Source organism: Dendropsophus ebraccatus, chromosome 15, assembly GCF_027789765.1.
Source record: "Dendropsophus ebraccatus isolate aDenEbr1 chromosome 15, aDenEbr1.pat, whole genome shotgun sequence".
Taxonomy (NCBI): domain Eukaryota; kingdom Metazoa; phylum Chordata; class Amphibia; order Anura; family Hylidae; genus Dendropsophus; species Dendropsophus ebraccatus.
In genome coordinates, this window is record NC_091468.1 from 1,665,361 (window position 1) to 1,688,470 (window position 23,110).

Below are 23,110 nucleotides of genomic sequence, written 5' to 3' on the forward strand. Positions count from 1 at the left end.
CTGGATCCATCTGACCGGCCATGTTTCTCCACAGAGATCTGGATCCACCTGACCAGCCATGTTTCTCCACAGAGATCTGGATCCACCTGACCAGCCATGTTTCTCCATAGAGATCTGGATCCATCTGACAGGCCATGTTTCTATATAGAGATCTGGATCCATCTGACCGGACACGTTTCTCCACAGAGATCTGGATCCATCTGACCGACCATGTTTCCCCACAGAGATCTGGATCCATCTGACCGGCCATGTTTCTATATAGAGATCTGGATCCATCTGACCGGCCATGTTTCTATATAGAGATCTGGATCCATCTGACCGGCCATGTTTCTATATAGAGATCTGGATCCATCTGACCGGCCATGTTTCTATATAGAGATCTGGATCCATCTGACCGACCATGTTCCTATATAGAGATCTGGATCCATCTGACCGGCCATGTTTCTATATAGAGATCTGGATCCATCTGACCGGCCATGTTTCTATATAGAGATCTGGATCCATCTGACCGACCATGTTCCTATATAGAGATCTGGATCCATCTGACCGACCATGTTTCTATATAGAGATCTGGATCCATCTGACCAGCTATGTTTCTATATAGAGATCTGGATCCATCTGACCGACCATGTTTCTATATAGAGATCTGGATCCATCTGACCGGCCATGTTTCTATATAGAGATCTGGATCCATCTGACCGACCATGTTTCTATATAGAGATCTGCATCCATCTGACCGGCCATGTTTCTATATAGAGATCTGCATCCATCTGACCGGCCATGTTTCTATATAGAGATTTGGATCCATCTGACCGGCCATGTTTCTATATAGAGATTTGGATCCATCTGACCGACCATGTTTCTATATAGAGATTTGGATCCATCTGACCGGCCATGTTTCTATATAGAGATTTGGATCCATCTGACTTACTATGTTCGCCTTTGGACATTGATAAAATTTACATTTCTTTGCACCCCGGAGTGACTCCTTTTTCCCCCCTGGACACATTGGGAAAATTTATCAAACTGGTGTAAAGTAGAATTGTCTTAGTTGCCCCTAGCTACCAATCAGATTCCACCTTTCATTTTTCAAAGAATCTTTGAGGAATGAAAAGTGGCATCTGATTGGTTGCCGGGGGCAACTAAGACAATTCTGCTTTACACCAGTTGGATAAATCTCCCCCAATGATTCTAGAGCTGGTGGTCGGCTGTTCTAATCCATCCAGGTTCAGGAGTGGTTAGGATTGGACAGTTAGACCCCAGCATTGATTTCTGCTGCAGTTTCCTGACTGTGCTCCACTGACATCCTTCTCGGACCCCTTTTGGTGACCAGTTGTTTCTGTCTGCAGGACCCCCTTTTTATTTTTCTTGATGGCACCATTCCCTGTAGACCCTCCACACTTTTTTGTATGAGAAAGGCCCTGAAGAATCTCAGTAAGATCCTCGTCTAACCGATGAGCAGACCTTGCTGCAAATTGCTCCAGTTGAATACAGATTCACACAGAGACGGGTGCACGGAAAAACTGGTCATTGGATATATACGGCACTCAGTGGTCGCAGACCAGACCTCCATATAGAGGACTTCCAGAGAAGCCACATGATCTAATAAAAGGACCATTGAGTGCAGACTTATAGCTGTGTAGAGTAAGAAGAGGTGTTCTATAGCATAAAGGTTCCACAAGGCAGGCAAGAGCGGGAAAGTAATAAACAATGTAAACTCGCCCCTCCTCGTGCCTCTGTTGCTCTGCTCCTGGGTCTTGTTGACGGCCGCCGGCTGTCATCTTTGGCTGGAATCCGGGTACGTGACGTATCTGGCTCTTCCAGCTGCAACGTCACGGCCCGGCTAAGCGATTGTCTCTTCACCCAGTTTGTATCCCACCCCAGTCACTAATTGGCTAAACGGGCAATCACTCAGCCAGGTACGTGACATTGCAGCTGCGGCAGAACACCGGCCGGTGTCAATAGGAGACGGGACAAGAGGCACAAGGATAGGTAAGTTTACTTAATTATTTTCCTGCGCCCCCTGCCCACCCGCCTTTTTTTCAATTTTGTGGGACTTCTCCTTTAAAGAGGACCTAAATTCAGTTTGAATAATTAAAGGTTTTTATCATTTTGTAGCGTTGTAGTTAGTTACTTCTCACCCTCCCACGCCTAAGAAATAGGGATTTTACTATTTGTTTAACTCTCTCCACTTTTCCCTGACTAGTCAGATCAGGGAAAACTTTATTGCTAAATGGGATATGAATTCTAGGCTCCATGTAGAGGGATATGAGGCTGAGGGGGTGAATCGAGCTCAATGGAGAGGGATATGAGGCTGAGGGGTGAATCAGGCTCCATTGAGAGGGATAAAAGGCTGAGGGGTTGCATTAGGCTCCATGGAGAGGGATATAAGGCTGAGGGGGTGAATCAGGCTCCATGGAGAGGGATATGAGGCTGAAGGGTGAATCAGGCTCCATGGAGAGGAATATAAGGCTGAGGGGGGTGAATTAGGCTCCATGGACAGGGATATGAGGCTGAGGGGGTGAATCAGGCTCAATGGAGAAGGATATAAGGCTGAGGGGGTGAATTAGGCTCCATGGAGAGGGATTTGGGGCTGTGGGGGGAATCAGGCTCCATGGAGAGGGATATGAGGCTGAGGGGGTGAATCAGGCTCCATGAAGAGGGATATGAGGCTGAGGGGGGGAATTGGGCTCCATGGAGAGGGATTTGGGGCTGAGGGGGGAATCAGGCTCCATGAAGAGGGATATAAGTCTGATGGGGTGAATCAGGCTCAATGGAGAGGGATATAAGGCTGATGGGTGAATCAGGCTCCATGAAGAGGGATATGAGGCTGAGGGGCAGAATCAGGCTCCATGAAGAGTGATATGAAGGCTGATGGGTGAATCAGGCTCCATAGAGAGGGATATGAGGCTGAGGGGGAGAATCAGGCTCCATGAAAAGGGATATAAGGCTGAGGGGGGGAATCAGGCTCAATAGAGAGGGATATAAGGCTGAGGGGGGGAATCGGGCTCCATAAAGAGGGATATAAGGCTGAGGGGGGGGGGAATCAGGCTCCATGAAGAGGGATATAAAGCTGAGGGGGGGAAACGGGCTCCATGAAGAGGGATATAAGGCTGAGGGGGGGGGGGGTGGAATTAGGCTCAATGGAGAGGGATATAAAGCTGAGGGGGAGAATCATGCTCCATGAAGAGGGATATGAGGCTGGGGGGGGCCTCTGGGGTGAATCAGGCTCCATGAAGAGGGATATAAGGCTGAGGGGGGGAATCAGGCTTAATGGAGAGGGATATAAGGCTGAGGGGTGAATCAGGCTCCATAGAGAGGGATATGAGGCTGAGGGGGATAATCAGGCTCCATGAAGAGGGATATAAGGCTGAGGGTCAAATCTAGCTCCATGGAGAGGAATTTGAGGCTTAGGAGGGGATCGGGTTTTGAGGGGAGGAACATGAGGCTTAGGGGGTGAATTAGGATTTGAGGCTGAGGTGGTGGTGGGGGGGGGGGTTGGGCTGTTGTGGAGGGATAGGAGGCTGAGGGGGTGAATCAGGAATAGTTATAGACAACAGTAGGAGGGGTTATATATATTAATAGGAAGAGTTGTATTTAGTAATAGGTGGGTATAAACAGAGTTATTGGGGGCTTATAACCTGTGGTGTTATAGGCTTATGGTATAGTTATATGAACGTATGGCTATAGTTGGGATGAGAGATAATATGGCACCATGGCTTGTGAACTGTACAGTCAGTCTACAGCTAAATGGTAGTATATGGTGGAGTCTGGTGGCTTAGACTTGTAGTATTACCTGGTCAGCTGGGTTCAGCTTCTTAGATACAGAAGACTCCTAAGGGTTCCTGTTGTGTACACAGTGCCAGCATCTGTTCTATAGACTGTAGTCTACAATCACCAATGCTTGCCTGGGAATGGCAGCCTCTATGTGTGCCGAGAACAGGGACAGGGCGTCCATCCAGTATGCTGCAGATTCCTCTAATGCATGGCTACCTTATGAATCCTACGCATCCTCTCTTATTCCTAACTCCCGAGTAAAAACCTCCTCAACCACGTATCCGCAGGCTCATACCCCATTTGAAACCTCCTTTGACCACGGTTCTGCAGACTCCTAATTCCCTAGCTGAAGCCTTCTCTGACCACATCTCTGCAGGTTCCTAATCCCCTAGGTGAAGCCTCCTCTGACCACATCTCCCAGGTTCCTAATACCTTAGCTGAAGCCTCCTCTGACTACATTTCTGCAGGTTCCTAATCCACTAGCTGAAGCTTTCTCTCACCATGTGTCCGCAGGCCCCTAACCCCTAGGCTAAAGCCCTCCCCTGACCATGTGTCCACTGGCTCCTAACGTTCCAGCTGGGGGGAGGGTTGTACTATGTATTTTTCGCTTTCTACCTGGTACTGCATGCTTCCCTTGCTTCTACTTAGAGCCATAAGATGTGCATGTGCAGGCACCTCACTAACCATTCAAGTTTGTGACTGACCATCTAGTTCCATCTGAGTACCATGCCTGTCCTTGTACGCTTTATCAAAGGGATCTCCATGGTCTGAAGTGGTATGGACCCTTCCAAGGAAATTCCATGGTCAGAGTTAGTATGGCTTCTGTCCAAGGGAACACCATTACCTGACCTAGTATGCTTCCATCCAAGGGATTTCCATGGCCTAACCTAGTATATCTCCATCCAAGGGACCTCCATGGCCTTACTTAGTATGCTTCCAATTAAGAGATCTACATGGCCTGACCTAGTATAGTTAGAGCCAAGGGACCTCCAAGGCTTGACATAATACGGTTTCATCCAAGGGATCTCTTTAGCGGGACCTAGTATGGTTCCATCCAAGGGACCTTTGGGGCCTAATAAGTATGGTTCCATTTAAGGGACCTCCAAGGACTGACCTAGTATGGTTCCATCCAAGGGATCTCCATGGCTAGACCTAGTATGGTTTCATCCTAGGAACTTCATGGCCTGGCCTAGCATGCTTCCATCTAAGAAAACTCAATTGCCTGACCTAGTATGGTTCCATTGAGTAGAACTCCATGGCCTGACCTAGCATGGTTCCATTGAGGAGAACTCCATGGCCTGGCCTACTATGCTTCCATCAAAGAAACTCCATGGCCATGTCTAGTATGATTCCATCAAAGGGATCTCCTTGACCTGACCTGCTACGCTTCCATCTAAGGGATCTCCATGGCCTGACCTAGTATGCTTCCATCCAAGGGATATCCATGGCCTGACCAAGTATTTTTTCATCCAAGGGATCTCCATGGTCTAACCTAGTATGCTTCCATCCAAGGGATCTCCATGGTGTGACCTAGTATGTTTCCATCCAAGGGATCTCCATGGTGTGACCTAGTATATTTCCATCCAAGGGATCTCCATGGTGTGACCTAGTATATTTCCATCCAAGGGATCTCCATGGTGTGACCTAGTATATTTCCATCCAAGGGATCTCCATCACTATGTACAAAGTCTCTTACATTAAGTTATGACAAAAACATATAGCCACAACCCAGGCTAGCACATTCCCACATGAGAATATATATAGGTGACTCATTTGTATATTTACTTTCTTTTTACTCCAGTGGCATCCAGAGTTGCATTCACTGATGACCACTATTCCTTTGGGTGCCCTCAGCCTAGCTCACATTGCTAGCTATATGTTCTCTGTATTGGTGTATTGCATTCTGTGAGATGTATGTAGCAGAAAATATCTTAGTAGGACCTCCTTTGTAGATACTGAAGCTGAAGGAACATCTGTAAGGGAGAGTTTAGAAAAAAACAAAACAGCAGAATTGAGAGTGCAGCTCTGGATGTAACTGAGAGTTAAAGACTGGATGTTTTTCGGCTTCACTTAACATTAGCTGATTACGCTGACTACATAACCATTAGGGTGCGTTCACACCTACAGGATCCGCAGCAGATTTGATGGTGCAGATTTGATGCTTTGTTCAGTTACTTAAATGAAATCTGCTGCGGATCCGCAGCAGAAAATACGCTGCGGATCCGGTAAGTGTGAACGTACCCTTAATAAGGAAACCTTCCCATATTGAGGCTCATGCTGGATGCCGGCGTAGTCTATGGTCAGTTTAACCGTTGACTGCACCATTTTAGTTTACACCCTGAGAAGAGTTGTGATGGGTAATGGATGGAAAGGCTTCTGCTTGTGCTGTTCGCTCTGCTCTCTCCTCGCTCCTGCACCATTTGCTTTTTACTTTCTGCATGTACAGAAGACTTAACTCTTGTTTCTTACCATGTGTGTCTTGTCTTCCTCCCTTACTGTTTCCCGGACTTCTCAATTCAGTCCAGCCATGGCAAGAAGAGCACAGTAAGGACCATGTCTCTGGGAGGGAAGGGGCTGGGTGAGGGAAGAAAGGAGGACAGTGACCTGTCGAGAAATGAAAGGTAGTATAAGGGTGCAAGGGTATATCCCCAGTATAGATTGTCTGCACAGATGAGGAGGATAGTCACCAGGTTAGGATATATGGGGAGATAAGAAGTGGTGTAGGTAGGTGAGGATGTGGGATATGAAGGAGGATAGTCACCAGGTTAGCATATACGGGGAGATAAGAAGTGGTGTAGGCTAGAATGTGGGATATGAAGGAGGATAGTCACCAGGTTAGCATATACGGGGAAATCAGAAGTGGTGTAGGCTAGGATGTGGGATATGAAGGAGGATAGTCACCAGGTTAGCATATACGGGGAGATAAGAAGTGGTGTAGGCTAGAATGTGGGATATGAAGGAGGATAGTCACCAGGTTAGCATATACGGGGAAATCAGAAGTGGTGTAGGCTAGGATGTGGGATATGAAGGAGGATAGTCACCAGGTTAGCATATACGGGGAGATAAGAAGTGGTGTAGGCTAGAATGTGGGATATGAAGGAGGATAGTCACCAGGTTAGCATATACGGGGAGATAAGAAGTGGTGTAGGCTAGGATGTGGGATATGAAGGAGGATAGTCACCAGGTTAGCATATACGGGGAGATAAGAAGTGGTGTAGGCTAGGATGTTACATTTTAACTATTTAATGATTTAACAATTTTTTGCATGATTATCTTTCCGTATAATAGGGCCCATAGTGTGTTTAGAAAGGGGTCAGCAGTGTAGGATATGAGGGTAGGCTGGAGGATAGTGAGTGTGGAGGGGTCAGCAGTGTAGGATATAGGGTAGGCTGGAGGATAGTGAGTGTGGAGGGGTCAGCAGTGTAGGATATAGGGTAGGCTGGAGGATAGTGAGTGTGGAGGGGTCAGCAGTGTAGGATATGGGGTAGGCTGGTGTATATTGTGTGGAGGGGTCAGCAGTGTAGGATATAGGGTAGGCTGGAGGATAGTGAGTGTGGAGGGGTCAGCAGTGTAGGATATAGGGTAGGCTGGAGGATAGTGAGTGTGGAGGGGTCAGCAGTGTGTAGGATATAGGGTAGGCTAGAGGATAGTGAGTGTGGAGGGGTCAGCAGTGTAGGATATGAGGGTAGGCTGGAGGATAGTGAGTGTAGAGGGGTCAGCAGTGAAGGATATGAGGGTAGGCTGGAGGATTGTGAGTGTGGAGGGGTCAGCAGTGTAGGATATAGGGTAGGCTGGAGGATAGTGAGTGTGGAGGGGTCAGCAGTGTAGGATACGAGGGTAGGCTGGAGGATAGTGAGTGTGGAGGGGTCAGTAGTGTAGGATATAGGGTAGGCTGGAGGATAGTGAGTGTGGACGGGTCAGCAGTGTAGGATATGAGGGTAGGCTGGAGGATAGTGAGTGTGGAGGGGTCAGCAGTGTAGGATATGGGGTAGGCTGGTGTATATTGTGTGGAGGGGTCAGCAGTGTAGGATATAGGGTAGGCTGGAGGATAGTGAGTGTGGAGGGGTCAGCAGTGTAGGATATGGGGTAGGCTGGAGGATAGTGAGTGTGGAGGGGTCAGCAGTGTAGGATATAGGGTAGGCCTGAGGATAGTGAGTGTGGAGGGGTCAGCAGTGTAGGATATAGGGTAGGCTGGAGGATAATGAGTGTGGAGGGGTCAGCAGTGTAGGATATGAGGGTAGGCTGGAGGATAGTGAGTGTGGACGGGTCAGCAGTGTAGGATAAGAAGTTGGCTGGAGGATAGTGAGTGTGGAGGGGTCAGCAGTGTAGGATATAGGGTAGGCTGGAGGATAGTGAGTGTGGAGGGGTCAGCAGTGTAGGATATAGGGTAGGCTGGAGGATAGTGAGTGTGGAGGGGTCAGCAGTGTAGGATATGAGGGTAGGCTGGAGGATAGTGAGTGTGGAGGGGTCAGCAGTGTAGGATATGGGGTAGGCTGGAGGATAGTGAGTGTGGAGGGGTCAGCAGTGTAGGATATAGGGTAGGCTGGAGGATAGTGAGTGTGGAGGGGTCAGCAGTGTAGGATACGAGGGTAGGCTGGAGGATAGTGAGTGTGGAGGGGTCAGCAGTGTAGGATATGGGGTAGGCTGTAGGATAGTGAGTGTGGAGGGGTCAGCAGTGTAGGATATAGGGTAGGCTGTAGGATAGTGAGTGTGGAGGGGTCAGCAGTGTAGGATATAGGGTAGGCTGTAGGATAGTGAGTGTGGAGGGGTCAGCAGTGTAGGATATAGGGTAGGCTGGAGGATAGTGAGTGTGGAGGGGTCAGCAGTGTAGGATATAGGGTAGGCTGGAGGATAGTGAGTGTGGAGGGGTCAGCAGTGTAGGATATAGGGTAGGCTGGAGGATAGTGAGTGTGGACGGGTCAGCAGTGTAGGATATAGGGTAGGCTGGAGGATAGTGAGTGTGGAGGGGTCAGCAGTGTAGGATATAGGGTAGGCTGGAGGATAGTGAGTGTGGAGGGGTCAGCAGTGTAGGATAAGAAGTTGGCTGGAGGATAGTGAGTGTGGAGGGGTCAGCAGTGTAGGATATGAGGGTAGGCTGGAGGATAGTAAGTGTGGAGGGGTCAGCAGTGTAGGATATAGGGTAGGCTGGAGGAAAGTGAGTGTGGAGGGGTCAGCAGTGTAGGATATGGGGTAGGCTGGAGGATAGTGAGTGTGGAGGGGTCAGCAGTGTAGGATATGGGGTAGGCTGGAGGATAGTGAGTGTGGAGGGGTCAGCAGTGTAGGATATAGGGTAGGCTGGAGGATAGTGAGTGTGGAGGGGTCAGCAGTGTAGGATATAGGGTAGGCTGGAGGATAGTGAGTGTGGAGGGGTCAGCAGTGTAGGATATGGGGTAGGCTGGTGTATATTGTGTGGACGGGTCAGCAGTGTAGGATATGGGGTAGGCTGGAGGATAGTGAGTGTGGAGGGGTCAGCAGTGTAGGATATGAGGGTAGGCTGGAGGATAGTGAGTATGGAGGGGTCAGCAGTGAAGGATATGAGGGTAGGCTGGAGGATTGTGAGTGTGGAGGGGTCAGCAGTGTAGGATATAGGGTAGGCTGGAGGATAGTGAGTGTGGAGGGGTCAGCAGTGTAGGATATGGGGTAGGCTGGAGGATAGTAAGTGTGGAGGGGTCAGCAGTGTAGGATATAGGGTAGGCTGGAGGATAGTGAGTGTGGAGGGGTCAGCAGTGTAGGATATGGGGTAGGCTGGAGGATAGTGAGTGTGGAGGGGTCAGCAGTGTAGGATACGAGGGTAGGCTGGAGGATAGTGAGTGTGGAGGGGTCAGCAGTGTAGGATACGAGGGTAGGCTGGAGGATAGTGAGTGTGGAGGGGTCAGTAGTGTAGGATATAGGGTAGGCTGGAGGATAGTGAGTGTGGACGGGTCAGCAGTGTAGGATATGAGGGTAGGCTGGAGGATAGTGAGTGTGGAGGGGTCAGCAGTGTAGGATATGGGGTAGGCTGGTGTATATTGTGTGGAGGGGTCAGCAGTGTAGGATATAGGGTAGGCTGGAGGATAGTGAGTGTGGAGGGGTCAGCAGTGTAGGATATGGGGTAGGCTGGAGGATAGTGAGTGTGGAGGGGTCAGCAGTGTAGGATATAGGGTAGGCCTGAGGATAGTGAGTGTGGAGGGGTCAGCAGTGTAGGATATGAGGGTAGGCTGGAGGATAGTGAGTGTGGACGGGTCAGCAGTGTAGGATAAGAAGTTGGCTGGAGGATAGTGAGTGTGGAGGGGTCAGCAGTGTAGGATATAGGGTAGGCTGGAGGATAGTGAGTGTGGAGGGGTCAGCAGTGTAGGATATGGGGTAGGCTGGAGGATAGTGAGTGTGGAGGGGTCAGCAGTGTAGGATATAGGGTAGGCTGGAGGATAGTGAGTGTGGAGGGGTCAGCAGTGTAGGATACGAGGGTAGGCTGGAGGATAGTGAGTGTGGAGGGGTCAGCAGTGTAGGATATGGGGTAGGCTGTAGGATAGTGAGTGTGGAGGGGTCAGCAGTGTAGGATATAGGGTAGGCTGTAGGATAGTGAGTGTGGAGGGGTCAGCAGTGTAGGATATAGGGTAGGCTGGAGGATAGTGAGTGTGGAGGGGTCAGCAGTGTAGGATATAGGGTAGGCTGGAGGATAGTGAGTGTGGAGGGGTCAGCAGTGTAGGATATAGGGTAGGCTGGAGGATAGTGAGTGTGGAGGGGTCAGCAGTGTAGGATATAGGGTAGGCTGGAGGATAGTGAGTGTGGAGGGGTCAGCAGTGTAGGATAAGAAGTTGGCTGGAGGATAGTGAGTGTGGAGGGGTCAGCAGTGTAGGATATGAGGGTAGGCTGGAGGATAGTAAGTGTGGAGGGGTCAGCAGTGTAGGATATAGGGTAGGCTGGAGGAAAGTGAGTGTGGAGGGGTCAGCAGTGTAGGATATGGGGTAGGCTGGAGGATAGTGAGTGTGGAGGGGTCAGCAGTGTAGGATATAGGGTAGGCTGGAGGATAGTGAGTGTGGAGGGGTCAGCAGTGTAGGATATAGGGTAGGCTGGAGGATAGTGAGTGTGGAGGGGTCAGCAGTGTAGGATATGGGGTAGGCTGGTGTATATTGTGTGGACGGGTCAGCAGTGTAGGATATGGGGTAGGCTGGAGGATAGTGAGTGTGGAGGGGTCAGCAGTGTAGGATATGAGGGTAGGCTGGAGGATAGTGAGTATGGAGGGGTCAGCAGTGTAGGATATAGGATAAGCTGGAGGATAGTGAGTGTGGAGGGGTCAGCAGTGTAGGATATAGGGTAGGCTGGAGGATAGTGAGTGTGGAGGGGTCAGCAGTGTAGGATATGAGGGTAGGCTGGAGGATAGTGAGTGTGGAGGGGTCAGCAGTGTAGGATATAGGGTAGGCTGGTGTATATTGTGTGGACGGGTCAGCAGTGTAGGATAAGAAGTTGGCTGGAGGATAGTGAGTGTGGAGGGGTCAGCAGTGTAGGATATGAGGGTAGGCTGGAGGATAGTGAGTGTGGAGGGGTCAGCAGTGTAGGATATGAGGGTAGGCTTGAGGATAGTGAGTGTGGAGGGGTCAGCAGTGTAGGATATGGGGTAGGCTGGTGTATATTGTGTGGACGGGTCAGAATTGTAGGATATGGGGAAGGCTGGTGTATATTGTGTGGAGGGGTCAGCAGTGTAGGATATGAGGGTAGGCTGGAGGATAGTGAGTGTGGAGGGGTCAGCAGTGTAGGATATGAGGGTAGGCTGGAGGATAGTGAGTGTGGAGGGGTCAGCAGTGTAGGATATGGGGTAGGCTGGTGTATATTGTGTGGACGGGTCAGCATTGTAGGATATGGGGAAGGCTGGTGTATATTGTGTGGAGGGGTCAGCAGTGTAGGATATGAGGGTAGGCTGGAGGATAGTGAGTGTGGAGGGGTCAGCAGTGTAGGATATGAGGGTAGGCTGGAGGATAGTGAGTGTGGACGGGTCAGCAGTGTAGGATAAGAAGTTGGCTGGAGGATAGTGAGTGTGGAGGGGTCAGCAGTGTAGGATATGAGGGTAGGCTGGAGGATAGTAAGTGTGGAGGGGTCAGCAGTGTAGGATGTAGGGTAGGCTGGAGGATAGTGAGTGTGGAGGGGTCAGCAGTGTAGGATTTAGGGTAGGCTGGAGGATAGTGAGTGTGGAGGGGTCAGCAGTGTAGGATATGAGGGTAGGCTGGAGGATAGTGAGTGTGGAGGGGTCAGCAGTGTAGGATTTAGGGTAGGCTGGAGGATAGTGAGTGTGGAGGGGTCAGCAGTGTAGGATATGGGGTAGGCTGGAGGAAAGTGAGTGTGGAGGGGTCAGCAGTGTAGGATATAGGGTAGGCTGGAGGATAGTGAGTGTGGAGGGGTCAGTAGTGTAGGATATGGGGTAGGCTGGAGGATAGTGAGTGTGGAGGGGTCAGCAGTGTAGGATATGGGGTAGGCTGGAGGATAGTGAGTGTGGAGGGGTCAGCAGTGTAGGATATAGGGTAGGCTGGAGGATAGTGAGTGTGGAGGGGTCAGCAGTGTAGGATATGGGGTAGGCTGGAGGATAGTGAGTGTGGAGGGGTCAGCAGTGTAGGATATGGGGTAGGCTGGTGTATATTGTGTGGACGGGTCAGCAGTGTAGGATATGGGGTAGGCTGGAGGATAGTGAGTGTGGAGGGGTCAGCAGTGTAGGATATAGGTTAGGCTGGAGGATAGTGAGTGTGGAGGGGTCAGCAGTGTAGGATATAGGGTAGGCTGGAGGATAGTGAGTGTGGAGGGGTCAGCAGTGTAGGATATAGGGTAGGCTGGAGGATAGTGAGTGTGGAGGGGTCAGCAGTGTAGGATATAGGGTAGGCTGGAGGATAGTGAGTGTGGAGCGGTCAGCAGTGTAGGATATAGGGTAGGCTGAAGGATAGTGAGTGTGGAGGGGTCAGCAGTGTAGGATATGGGGTAGGCTGGAGGATAGTGAGTGTGGAGGGGTCAGCAGTGTAGGATATAGGGTAGGCTGGAGGATAGTGAGTGTGGAGGGGTCAGCAGTGTAGGATATAGGGTAGGCTGGAGGATAGTGAGTGTGGAGGGGTCAGCAATGTAGGATATGAGGGTAGGCTTGAGGATAGTGAGTGTGGAGGGGTCAGCAGTGTAGGATATGGGGTAGGCTGGTGTATATTGTGTGGAGGGGTCAGCATTGTAGGATATGGGGAAGGCTGGTGTATATTGTGTGGAGGGGTCAGCAGTGTAGGATATAGGGTAGGCTGGAGGATAGTGAGTGTGGAGGGGTCAGCAGTGTAGGATATGAGGGTAGGCTGGAGGATAGTGAGTGTGGACGGGTCAGCAGTGTAGGATAAGAAGTTGGCTGGAGGATATTGAGTTTGGAGGGGTCAGCAGTGTAGGATATGAGGGTAGGCTGGAGGATAGTGAGTGTGGAGGGGTCAGCAGTGTAGGATTTAGGGTAGGCTGGAGGATAGTGAGTGTGGAGGGGTCAGCAGTGTAGGATATGGGGTAGGCTGGAGGAAAGTGAGTGTGGAGGGGTCAGCAGTGTAGGATATGGGGTAGGCTGGAGGATAGTGAGTGTGGAGGGGTCAGCAGTGTAGGATATAGGGTAGGCTGGAGGATAGTGAGTGTGGAGGGGTCAGCAGTGTAGGATATGAGGGTAGGCTGGAGGATAGTGAGTGTGGAGGGGTCAGCAGTGTAGGATATAGGGTAGGCTGGTGTATATTGTGTGGACGGGTCAGCAGTGTAGGATAAGAAGTTGGCTGGAGGATAGTGAGTGTGGAGGGGTCAGCAGTGTAGGATATGAGGGTAGGCTGGAGGATAGTGAGTGTGGAGGGGTCAGCAGTGTAGGATATGAGGGTAGGCTGGAGGATAGTGAGTGTGGACGGGTCAGCAGTGTAGGATAAGAAGTTGGCTGGAGGATAGTGAGTGTGGAGGGGTCAGCAGTGTAGGATATGGGGTAGGCTGGAGGAAAGTGAGTGTGGAGGGGTCAGCAGTGTAGGATATGGGGTAGGCTGTAGGATAGTGAGTGTGGAGGGGTCAGCAGTGTAGGATATAGGGTAGGCTGGAGGATAGTGAGTGTGGAGGGGTCAGTAGTGTAGGATATGGGGTAGGCTGGAGGATAGTGAGTGTGGAGGGGTCAGCAGTGTAGGATATGGGGTAGGCTGGAGGATAGTGAGTGTGGAGGGGTCAGCAGTGTAGGATATAGGGTAGGCTGGAGGATAGTGAGTGTGGAGGGGTCAGCAGTGTAGGATATGGGGTAGGCTGGAGGATAGTAAGTGTGGAGGGGTCAGCAGTGTAGGATATGGGGTAGGCTGGTGTATATTGTGTGGACGGGTCAGCATTGTAGGATATGGGGTAGGCTGGTGTATATTGTGTGGAGGGGTCAGCAGTGTAGGATATAGGGTAGGCTGGAGGATAGTGAGTGTGGAGGGGTCAGCAGTGTAGGATGTAGGGTAGGCTGGAGGATAGTGAGTGTGGAGGGGTCAGCAGTGTAGGATATAGGGTAGGCCTGAGGATAGTGAGTATGGAGGGGTCAGCAGTGTAGGATATAGGGTAGGCTGGAGGATAGTGAGTGTGGAGGGGTCAGCAGTGTAGGATATGGGGTAGGCTGGTGTATATTGTGTGGACGGGTCAGCAGTGTAGGATATGGGGTAGGCTGGAGGATAGTGAGTGTGGAGGGGTCAGCAGTGTAGGATATAGGTTAGGCTGGAGGATAGTGAGTGTGGAGGGGTCAGCAGTGTAGGATATAGGGTAGGCTGGAGGATAGTGAGTGTGGAGGGGTCAGCAGTGTAGGATATAGGGTAGGCTGGTGTATATTGTGTGGAGGGGTCAGCAGTGTAGGATATAGGGTAGGCTGGAGGAAAGTGAGTGTGGAGGGGTCAGCAGTGTAGGATATGGGGTAGGCTGGAGGATAGTGAGTGTGGAGGGGTCAGCAGTGTAGGATATAGGGTAGGCTGGAGGATAGTGAGTGTGGAGGGGTCAGTAGTGTAGGATATAGGGTAGGCTGGAGGATAGTGAGTGTGGAGGGGTCAGTAGTGTTCGATATAGGGTAGGCTGGAGGATAGTGAGTGTGGAGGGGTCAGCAGTGTAGGATATGAGGGTAGGCTGGAGGATAGTGAGTGTGGAGGGGTCAGCAGTGTAGGATATGGGGTAGGCTGGAGGATAGTAAGTGTGGAGGGGTCAGCAGTGTAGGATATGGGGTAGGCTGGTGTATATTGTGTGGACGGGTCAGCAGTGTAGGATATGGGGTAGGCTGGTGTATATTGTGTGGACGGGTCAGCAGTGTAGGATATGAGGGTAGGCTGGAGGATAGTGAGTGTGGAGGGGTCAGCAGTGTAGGATATGGGGTAGGCTGGAGGATAGTAAGTGTGGAGGGGTCAGCAGTGTAGGATATGAGGGTAGGCTGGAGGATAGTGAGTGTGGAGGGGTCAGCAGTGTAGGATATGGGGTAGGCTGGAGGATAGTAAGTGTGGAGGGGTCAGCAGTGTAGGATATGGGGTAGGCTGGTGTATATTGTGTGGACGGGTCAGCAGTGTAGGATATGGGGTAGGCTGGTGTATATTGTGTGGACGGGTCAGCAGTGTAGGATATGGGGTAGGCTGGTGTATATTGTGTGGACGGGTCAGCAGTGTAGGATATAGGGTAGGCTGGAGGAAAGTGAGTGTGGAGGGGTCAGCAGTGTAGGATATGGGGTAGGCTGGAGGATAGTGAGTGTGGAGGGGTCAGCAGTGTAGGATATGGGGTAGGCTGGAGGATAGTGAGTGTGGAGGGGTCAGCAGTGTAGGATATGGGGTAGGCTGGAGGATAGTGAGTGTGGAGGGGTCAGCAGTGTAGGATATGGGGTAGGCTGGTGTATATTGTGTGGACAGGTCAGCAGTGTAGGATAAGAAGTTGGCTGGAGGATAGTGAGTGTGGAGGGGTCACAATGGCCGATAATTTAGAAGTTGGATCTTGAAGGTGTCGCTGACTAGTCAACATAGTAGTAACATGAGGGCCCATGTGCTGCAGAGCTATGTTGAGCTGTAGACTCTGGAGGTCTTTGAGGGCCCATGTGCTGCAGGGCTATGTTGAGCTGTAGACTCGGGAGGTCTTTGAGGGCCCATGTGCTGCAGAGCTGTGCGGAGCTGTAGACTCGGGAGGTCTTTGAGGGCCCATGTGCTGCAGAGCTATGTTGAGCTGTAGACTCGGGAGGTCTTTGAGGGCCCATGTGCTGCAGAGCTGTGCTGAGCTGTAGACTCGGGAGGTCTGTGAGGGCCCATGTGCTGCAGAGCTATGCTGAGCTGTAGACTCTGGAGGTCTTTGAGGGCCCATGTGCTGCAGAGCTATGTTGAGCTGTAGACTCTGGAGGTCTTTGAGGGCCCATGTGCTGCAGGGCTATGTTGAGGTGTAGACTCTGGAGGTCTTTGAGGGCCCATGTGCTGCAGGGCTATGCTGAGGTGTAGACTCTGGAGGTCTTTGAGGGCCCATGTGCTGCAGAGCTGTGCTGAGCTGTAGACTCGGGAGGTCTTTGAGGGCCCATGTGCTGCAGAGCTGTGCTGAGCTGTAGACTCGGGAGGTCTTTGAGGGCCGATGTGCTGCAGAGCTATGCTGAGGTGTAGACTCGGGAGGTCTTTGTCGCTGGGTCACCTCTGGGGATGGATACCTTGTCTCTCTGTGTACAGTAATTGTAGCATCTGATCCAGCTTGGCACCATGTCTGATGCAGGATGGTAGTAGTGGTGCCCTGTGTGCGGGGGGATCATATATCCATCTTCCGCACCTTCCTCCGTGGGTCATCTCTCACCCATATTGCACATACGTGTTTCTGACACGTGTGACTTATCTCATTTCTCCTCTTGTGCGGTTTTCTCCATGCACGCAGACAGCGGAGTTTCCTTTATACTGTTTTCAGCTGTGGCCCCTGTGGCCCTTGTGTATTGTTCATAGCAGGAAGCAGCAGTTGCGATATATGTGCCATACAGAAGACGTGATATTCACTGCTGCCTTATAAACCTCTCTGCACCTGGATCGTATATGTGACCCTTGGATGTCCTCATGCCGCCACCATTGTGCTGTGGAGCCCCGCTCATTGGCCAGAGGCTGGGCCCCAGGGGACCAGGACAGGCCCAGAATAGCTGTGACTGGCAGAGCGCTCAGATACAGACGTTCTGCAGCAGTAGGGTCCTCCTGTGTGATGGAGGTGGCCGCCCATTAAAGGACATCCCCATCCGTTACATAGAGGCTGCCAGACTGTGAGACTTGTCTTTCTTATTCTTTTGGTCTTTCTTCCCACAGGTCAATGTCTCTATTAGGTCTGGGGCAGGACGGATTCTCTCCGGGTGGCCCATGCAGTGTTTAGCGGCTGTTATCAGGGACGACGGAAACATGAGTGGTGGAGCAGAACAAGCAGACATCCTGCCGGTCAGCTACGTAGTGAAGGACCGCTGGAAAGTGGTGAGGAGTCTATGCTAACAAACGTATAGAGTTTTCCACAAGCCCTTTCCTAATCCCCAGAGGAGGACGTCCAGGGTAGTCTGTGTGTACTTGGTCTGGTGTGTTGGTGTAGACACCATGGTGAGGATGTTTGGTGTATTCGTGTAGATATCATGGTTAGGACAATGGCTGGTCTGATGGTGTGGACTCCATGGAGAAGATGGCTGGGTGTTGGTGTGGACTCCATGGAGAAGATGGCTGGGTGTTGGTGTGGACACCATGGAGAAGATGGCTGGGTGTTGGTGTGGACACCATGGAGAAGATGGATGGGTGTTGGTGTGGACACCATGGAGAAGATGGCTGGGTGTTGGTGTGGACTCCATGGAGAAGATGGCTGGGTGTTGGTGTGGACACCATGGAGAAGATGGCTGGGTGTTGGTGTGGACTCCATGGAGAAGATGGCTGGGTGTTGGTGTGGACACCATGGAGAAGATGGCTGGGTGTTGGTGTAGACTCCATGGAGAAGATGGCTGGGTGTTGGTGTGGACTCCATGGAGAAGATGGCTGGGTGTTGGTGTGGACACCATGGAGAAGATGGCTGGGTGTTGGTGTGGACACCATGGAGAAGATGGCTGGGTGTTGGTGTGGACTCCATGGAGAAGATGGCTGGGTGTTGTTGTGGACACCATGGAGAAGATGGCTGGGTTTTGGTGTGGACACCATGGAGAAGATGGCTGGGTGTTGGTGTGGACACCATGGAGAAGATGGCTGGGTGTTGTTGTGGACACCATGGAGAAGATGGCTGGGTGTTGGTGTGGACACCATGGAGAAGATGGATGGGTGTTGGTGTGGACACCATGGAGAAGATGGCTGGGTGTTGGTGTGGACACCATGGAGAAGATGGCTGGGTGTTGGTGTGGACACCATGGAGAAGATGGCTGGGTGTTGGTGGTAAGAGCACAGTAGCTTTCCCTAAGGTTGCCTGCTGTTTGTCTTGTAGCTGAAGAAGATTGGCGGGGGAGGGTTTGGAGAGATCTACGAGGCCATGGATCTGCTGACTCGGGAGAATGTTGCCTTGAAGGTGGAATCAGCACAGCAACCTAAGCAAGTTTTGAAAATGGAAGTGGCCGTCTTAAAGAAACTTCAAGGTGATGGATAGTCCTGAGATGATGAGCTAGTCCCAGGAGGTCTTCTGGAGGGCGCCGTACTCACCCGCCTATTTGCATGTCTTTAGTCTTTCTTAAATCCTTGATGTACACTTATCAGCGAGGCCGTGGTATGTGTGTGTGTTATAGCGTACTTTAATAGGGCCCCTATAGAGATGCATGAGCCTAATGTCCTCTGTCCCCTGAAGATCAGCCGCTGCCAGACGCCTCCTTATCCCTGGCATCCTAATGAACGGTCATCGGAGGGGCAAGACCTGACGTCACCTGACAGCAGTGCCTCTGAGCGCCAGTCCTTGTGACAGCGGAGGTCGAGGTCACATGATCACATGTCAGCGCTCTTACCCTATACATCATCATGTGACCCTCCTTCTGTATCTCTATAGGAAAGGATCACGTCTGCAGATTTATTGGCTGCGGAAGAAACGAGAAGTTCAACTACGTGGTGATGCAGCTCCAGGTGTGTGCGAGGATAGAGGTAGTATAGCACCAGGTGGGGGGAGGGTATACAGGGGATAGAGGTAGTATAGCACCAGGTGGGGGGGGGTGTACAGGGGATAGAGGTAGTATAGCACCAGGTGGGGGGGGGTGTACAGGGATAGAGGTAGTATAGCACCAGGTGGGGGGGGGGGGGTAACGGGGATAGAGGTAGTATAGCACCAGGTGGGGGGGGTGTACAGGGGATAGAGGTAGTATAGCACCAGGTGGGGGAGTGTATACAGGGGATAGAGGTAGTATAGCACCAGGTGGGGGAGTGTGTACAGGGATAGAGGTAGTATAGCACCAGGTGGGGGGGGGGGTGTACAGGGGATAGAGGTAGTATAGCACCAGGTGGGGGGGTGTACAGGGATAGAGGTAGTATAGCACCAGGTGATCAGGTGGGGGGAGGGTGTACAGGGGATAGAGGTAGTATAGCACCAGGTGGGGGGGGGGGGTGTACAGGGATAGAGGTAGTATAGCACCAGGTGGGGGAGTGTGTACAGGGGATAGAGGTAGTATAGCACCAGGTGGGGGGGGGGGGGTGTACAGGGATAGAGGTAGTATAGCACCAGGTGGGGGGGGGTGTACAGGGGATAGTGGTAGTATAGCACCAGGTGGGGGGGTGTACAGGGATAGAGGTAGTATAGCACCAGGTGGGGGGGGCTGTACAGGGGATAGAGGTAGTATAGCACCAGGTGGGGGGGTGTACAGGGGATAGTGGTAGTATAGCACCAGGTGGGGGGGTGTACAGGGGATAGAGGTAGTATAGCACCAGGTGGGGGGGGGGGGTGTACAGGGGATAGAGGTAGTATAGCACCAGGTGATCAGGTGGGGGGAGGGTGTACAGGGGATAGAGGTAGTATAGCACCAGGTGGGGGGGTGTATGGGGATAGAGGTAGTATAGCACCAGGTGGGGGGGTGTACATGGATAGAGGTAGTATAGCACCAGGTGGGGGGGTGTACAGGGGATAGAGGTAGTATAGCATCAGGTGATCAGGTGGGGGGAGGGTGTACAGGGGATAGAGGTAGTATAGCACCAGGTGGGGGGGTGTATGGGGATAGAGGTAGTATAGCACTAGGTGGGGGGGGAGGGTGTACAGGGATAGAGGTAGTATAGCACCAGGTGGGGGGGTGTACATGGATAGAGGTAGTATAGCACCAGGTGGGGGGGTGTACAGGGGATAGAGGTAGTATAGCATCAGGTGATCAGGTGGGGGGAGTGTGTACAGGGGATAGAGGTAGTATAGCACTAGGTGGGGGGGGTGTACAGGGGATAGAGGTAGTATAGCACCAGGTGGGGGGGTGTACAGGGGATAGAGGTAGTATAGCACTAGGTGGGGGGGGAGGGTGTACAGGGATAGAGGTAGTATAGCACCAGGTGGGGGGGGGTGTACAGGGGATAGAGGTAGTATAGCACCAGGTGGGGGGGGGGTGTAACGGGGATAGAGGTAGTATAGCACCAGGTGGGGGGGGGGAGGGTGTACAGGGGATAGAGGTAGTATAGCACCAGGTGGGGGAGTGTGTACAGGGATAGAGGTAGTATAGCACCAGGTGGGGGAGTGTGTACAGGGATAGAGGTAGTATAGCACCAGGTGGGGGAGTGTGTACAGGGGATAGAGGTAGTATAGCACCAGGTGGGGGGGGGGTGTACAGGGATAGAGGTAGTATAGCACCAGGTGGGGGGGGTGTACAGGGGATAGAGGTAGTATAGCACCAGGTGGGGGGGGGGTGTACAGGGATAGAGGTAGTATAGCACCAGGTGGGGGGGTGTACGGGGATAGAGGTAGTATAGCACCAGGTGGGGGGGTGTACAGGGATAGAGGTAGTATAGCACCAGGTGGGGGGGTGTACAGGGGATAGAGGTAGTATAGCACCAGGTGGGGGGGTGTACAGGGGATAGAGGTAGTATAGCACCAGGTGGGGGGGTGTATACAGGGGATAGAGGTAGTATAGCACCAGGTGGGGGGGGTGTACAGGGGATAGAGGTAGTATAGCACCAGGTGGGGGGTGTACAGGGGATAGAGGTAGTATAGCACCAGGTGGGGGAGTGTGTACAGGGGATAGAGGTAGTATAGCACCAGGTGGGGGGGGGTGTACAGGGATAGAGGTAGTATAGCACCAGGTGGGGGAGTGTGTACAGGGATAGAGGTAGTATAGCACCAGGTGGGGGGAGGGTATACAGGGGATAGAGGTAGTATAGCACCAGGTGGGGGGAGGGTATACAGGGGATAGAGGTAGTATAGCACCAGGTGGGGGTGTGTGTACAGGGGATAGAGGTAGTATAGCACCAGGTGGGGGGGGGTGTACAGGGGATAAAGGTAGTATAGCACCAGGTGGGGGGGGGTGTACGGGGATAGAGGTAGTATAGCACCAGGTGGGGGGGGGGGGGTGTACAGGGGATAAAGGTAGTATAGCACCAGGGGGGGGGGGGGGTACGGGGATAGAGGTAGTATAGCACCAGGTGGGGGGGTGTGTACAGGGGATAGAGGTAGTATAGCACCAGGTGGGGGGGGGGTGTACAGGGGATAGAGATAGTATAGCACCAGGTGGGGGAGTGTATACAGGGGATAGAGGTAGTATAGCACCAGGTGGGGGGGAGGTGTACAGGGGATAGAGGTAGTATAGCACTAGGTGGGGGGGGTGTACAGGGATAGAGGTAGTATAGCACCAGGTGGGGGGGTGTACGGGGATAGAGGTAGTATAGCACCAGGTGGGGGGGTGTACAGGGATAGAGGTAGTATAGCACCAGGTGGGGGAGTGTATACAGGGGATAGAGGTAGTATAGCACCAGGTGGGGGGGAGGTGTACAGGGGATAGAGGTAGTATAGCAACCAGGTGGTGGGGGGTGTACAGGGGATAGAGGTAGTATAGCACCAGGTGGGGGGGGGGTGTACGGGGATAGAGGTAGTATAGCACCAGGTGGGGGGGGAGGTGTACAGGGGATAGAGGTAGTATAGCACCAGGTGGGGGGGGGTGTACAGGGGATAGAGGTAGTATAGCACCAGGTGGGGGGTGTACAGGGGATAGAGGTAGTATAGCACCAGGTGGGGGGGGGTGTACAGGGGATAGAGGTAGTATAGCACCAGGTGGGGGGGTGTAACGGGGATAGAGGTAGTATAGCACCAGGTGGGGGGGAGGTGTACAGGGGATAGAGGTAGTATAGCACCAGGTGGGGGGGGGGGGTGTACAGGGGATAGAGGTAGTATAGCACCAGGTGGGGGGGTGTAAACGGGGATAGAGGTAGTATAGCACCAGGTGGGGGGGGGTGTACAGGGGATAGAGGTAGTATAGCACCAGGTGGGGGGGGTGTACAGGGGATAGAGGTAGTATAGCATCAGGTGGGGGGGGGTACAGGGGATAGAGGTAGTATAGCACCAGGTGGGGGGGAGGTGTACAGGGGATAGAGGTAGTATAGCACCAGGTGGGGGGGGGTGTACAGGGGATAGAGGTAGTATAGCACCAGGTGGGGGGGGGGGGGGTGTAACGGGGATAGAGGTAGTATAGCACCAGGTGGGGGAGTGTGTACAGGGGATAGAGGTAGTATAGCACTAGGTGGGGGGGGGTGTACAGGGGATAGAGGTAGTATAGCACCAGGTGGGGGGGGTGTACAGGGATAGAGGTAGTATAGCACCAGGTGGGGGGGGGGTGTAACGGGGATAGAGGTAGTATAGCACCAGGTGGGGGAGTGTGTACAGGGGATAGAGGTAGTATAGCACCAGGTGGGGGGGGGGTGTACATGGGATAGAGGTAGTATAGCACCAGGTGGGGGGGGGGGTGTACAGGGGATAGAGGTAGTATAGAACCAGGTGGGGGGGTGTGTACAGGGGATAGAGGTAGTATAGCACCAGGTGGGGGGGGGGGGGGGGTGTACCGGGGATAGAGGTAGTATAGCACCAGGTGGGGGGGGGTGTACAGGGGATAGAGGTAGTATAGCACCAGGTGGGGGGGGTGTAACGGGGATAGAGGTAGTATAGCACCAGGTGGGGGGGGGGTGTACAGGGGATAGAGGTAGTATAGCACCAGGTGGGGGGGGGTGTAACGGGGATAGAGGTAGTATAGCACCAGGTGGGGGGGGGGGGGTACAGGGGATAGAGGTAGTATAGCACCAGGTGGGGGGTGTATACAGGGGATAGAGGTAGTATAGCACCAGGTGGGGGGGGGGTGTACAGGGGATAGAGGTAGTATAGCACCAGGTGGGGGGGAGGTGTACGGGGATAGAGGTAGTATAGCATCAGGTGGGAAGGTGTAACGGGGATAGAGGTAGTATAGCACCAGGTGGGGGGAGGGTGTACAGGG

The 23,110-nt window shown here is 52.4% G+C and overlaps 1 protein-coding gene across 1 annotated transcript in view; it reads left to right on the forward strand.

Moving 5' to 3' along the window:
* TTBK1 (tau tubulin kinase 1) overlaps positions 1-23,110 on the forward strand; it is a 130,913-nt gene that overhangs the window by 50,008 nt on the left and 57,795 nt on the right. The window contains exons 2-4 of the mRNA XM_069954379.1: positions 17,034-17,192; positions 18,172-18,319; positions 18,721-18,794. Of these exons, the coding sequence (XP_069810480.1) occupies positions 17,085-17,192; positions 18,172-18,319; positions 18,721-18,794 (330 nt within the window). The 5' untranslated portion in view covers positions 17,034-17,084. The remainder of the gene's footprint in view (positions 1-17,033; positions 17,193-18,171; positions 18,320-18,720; positions 18,795-23,110) is intronic.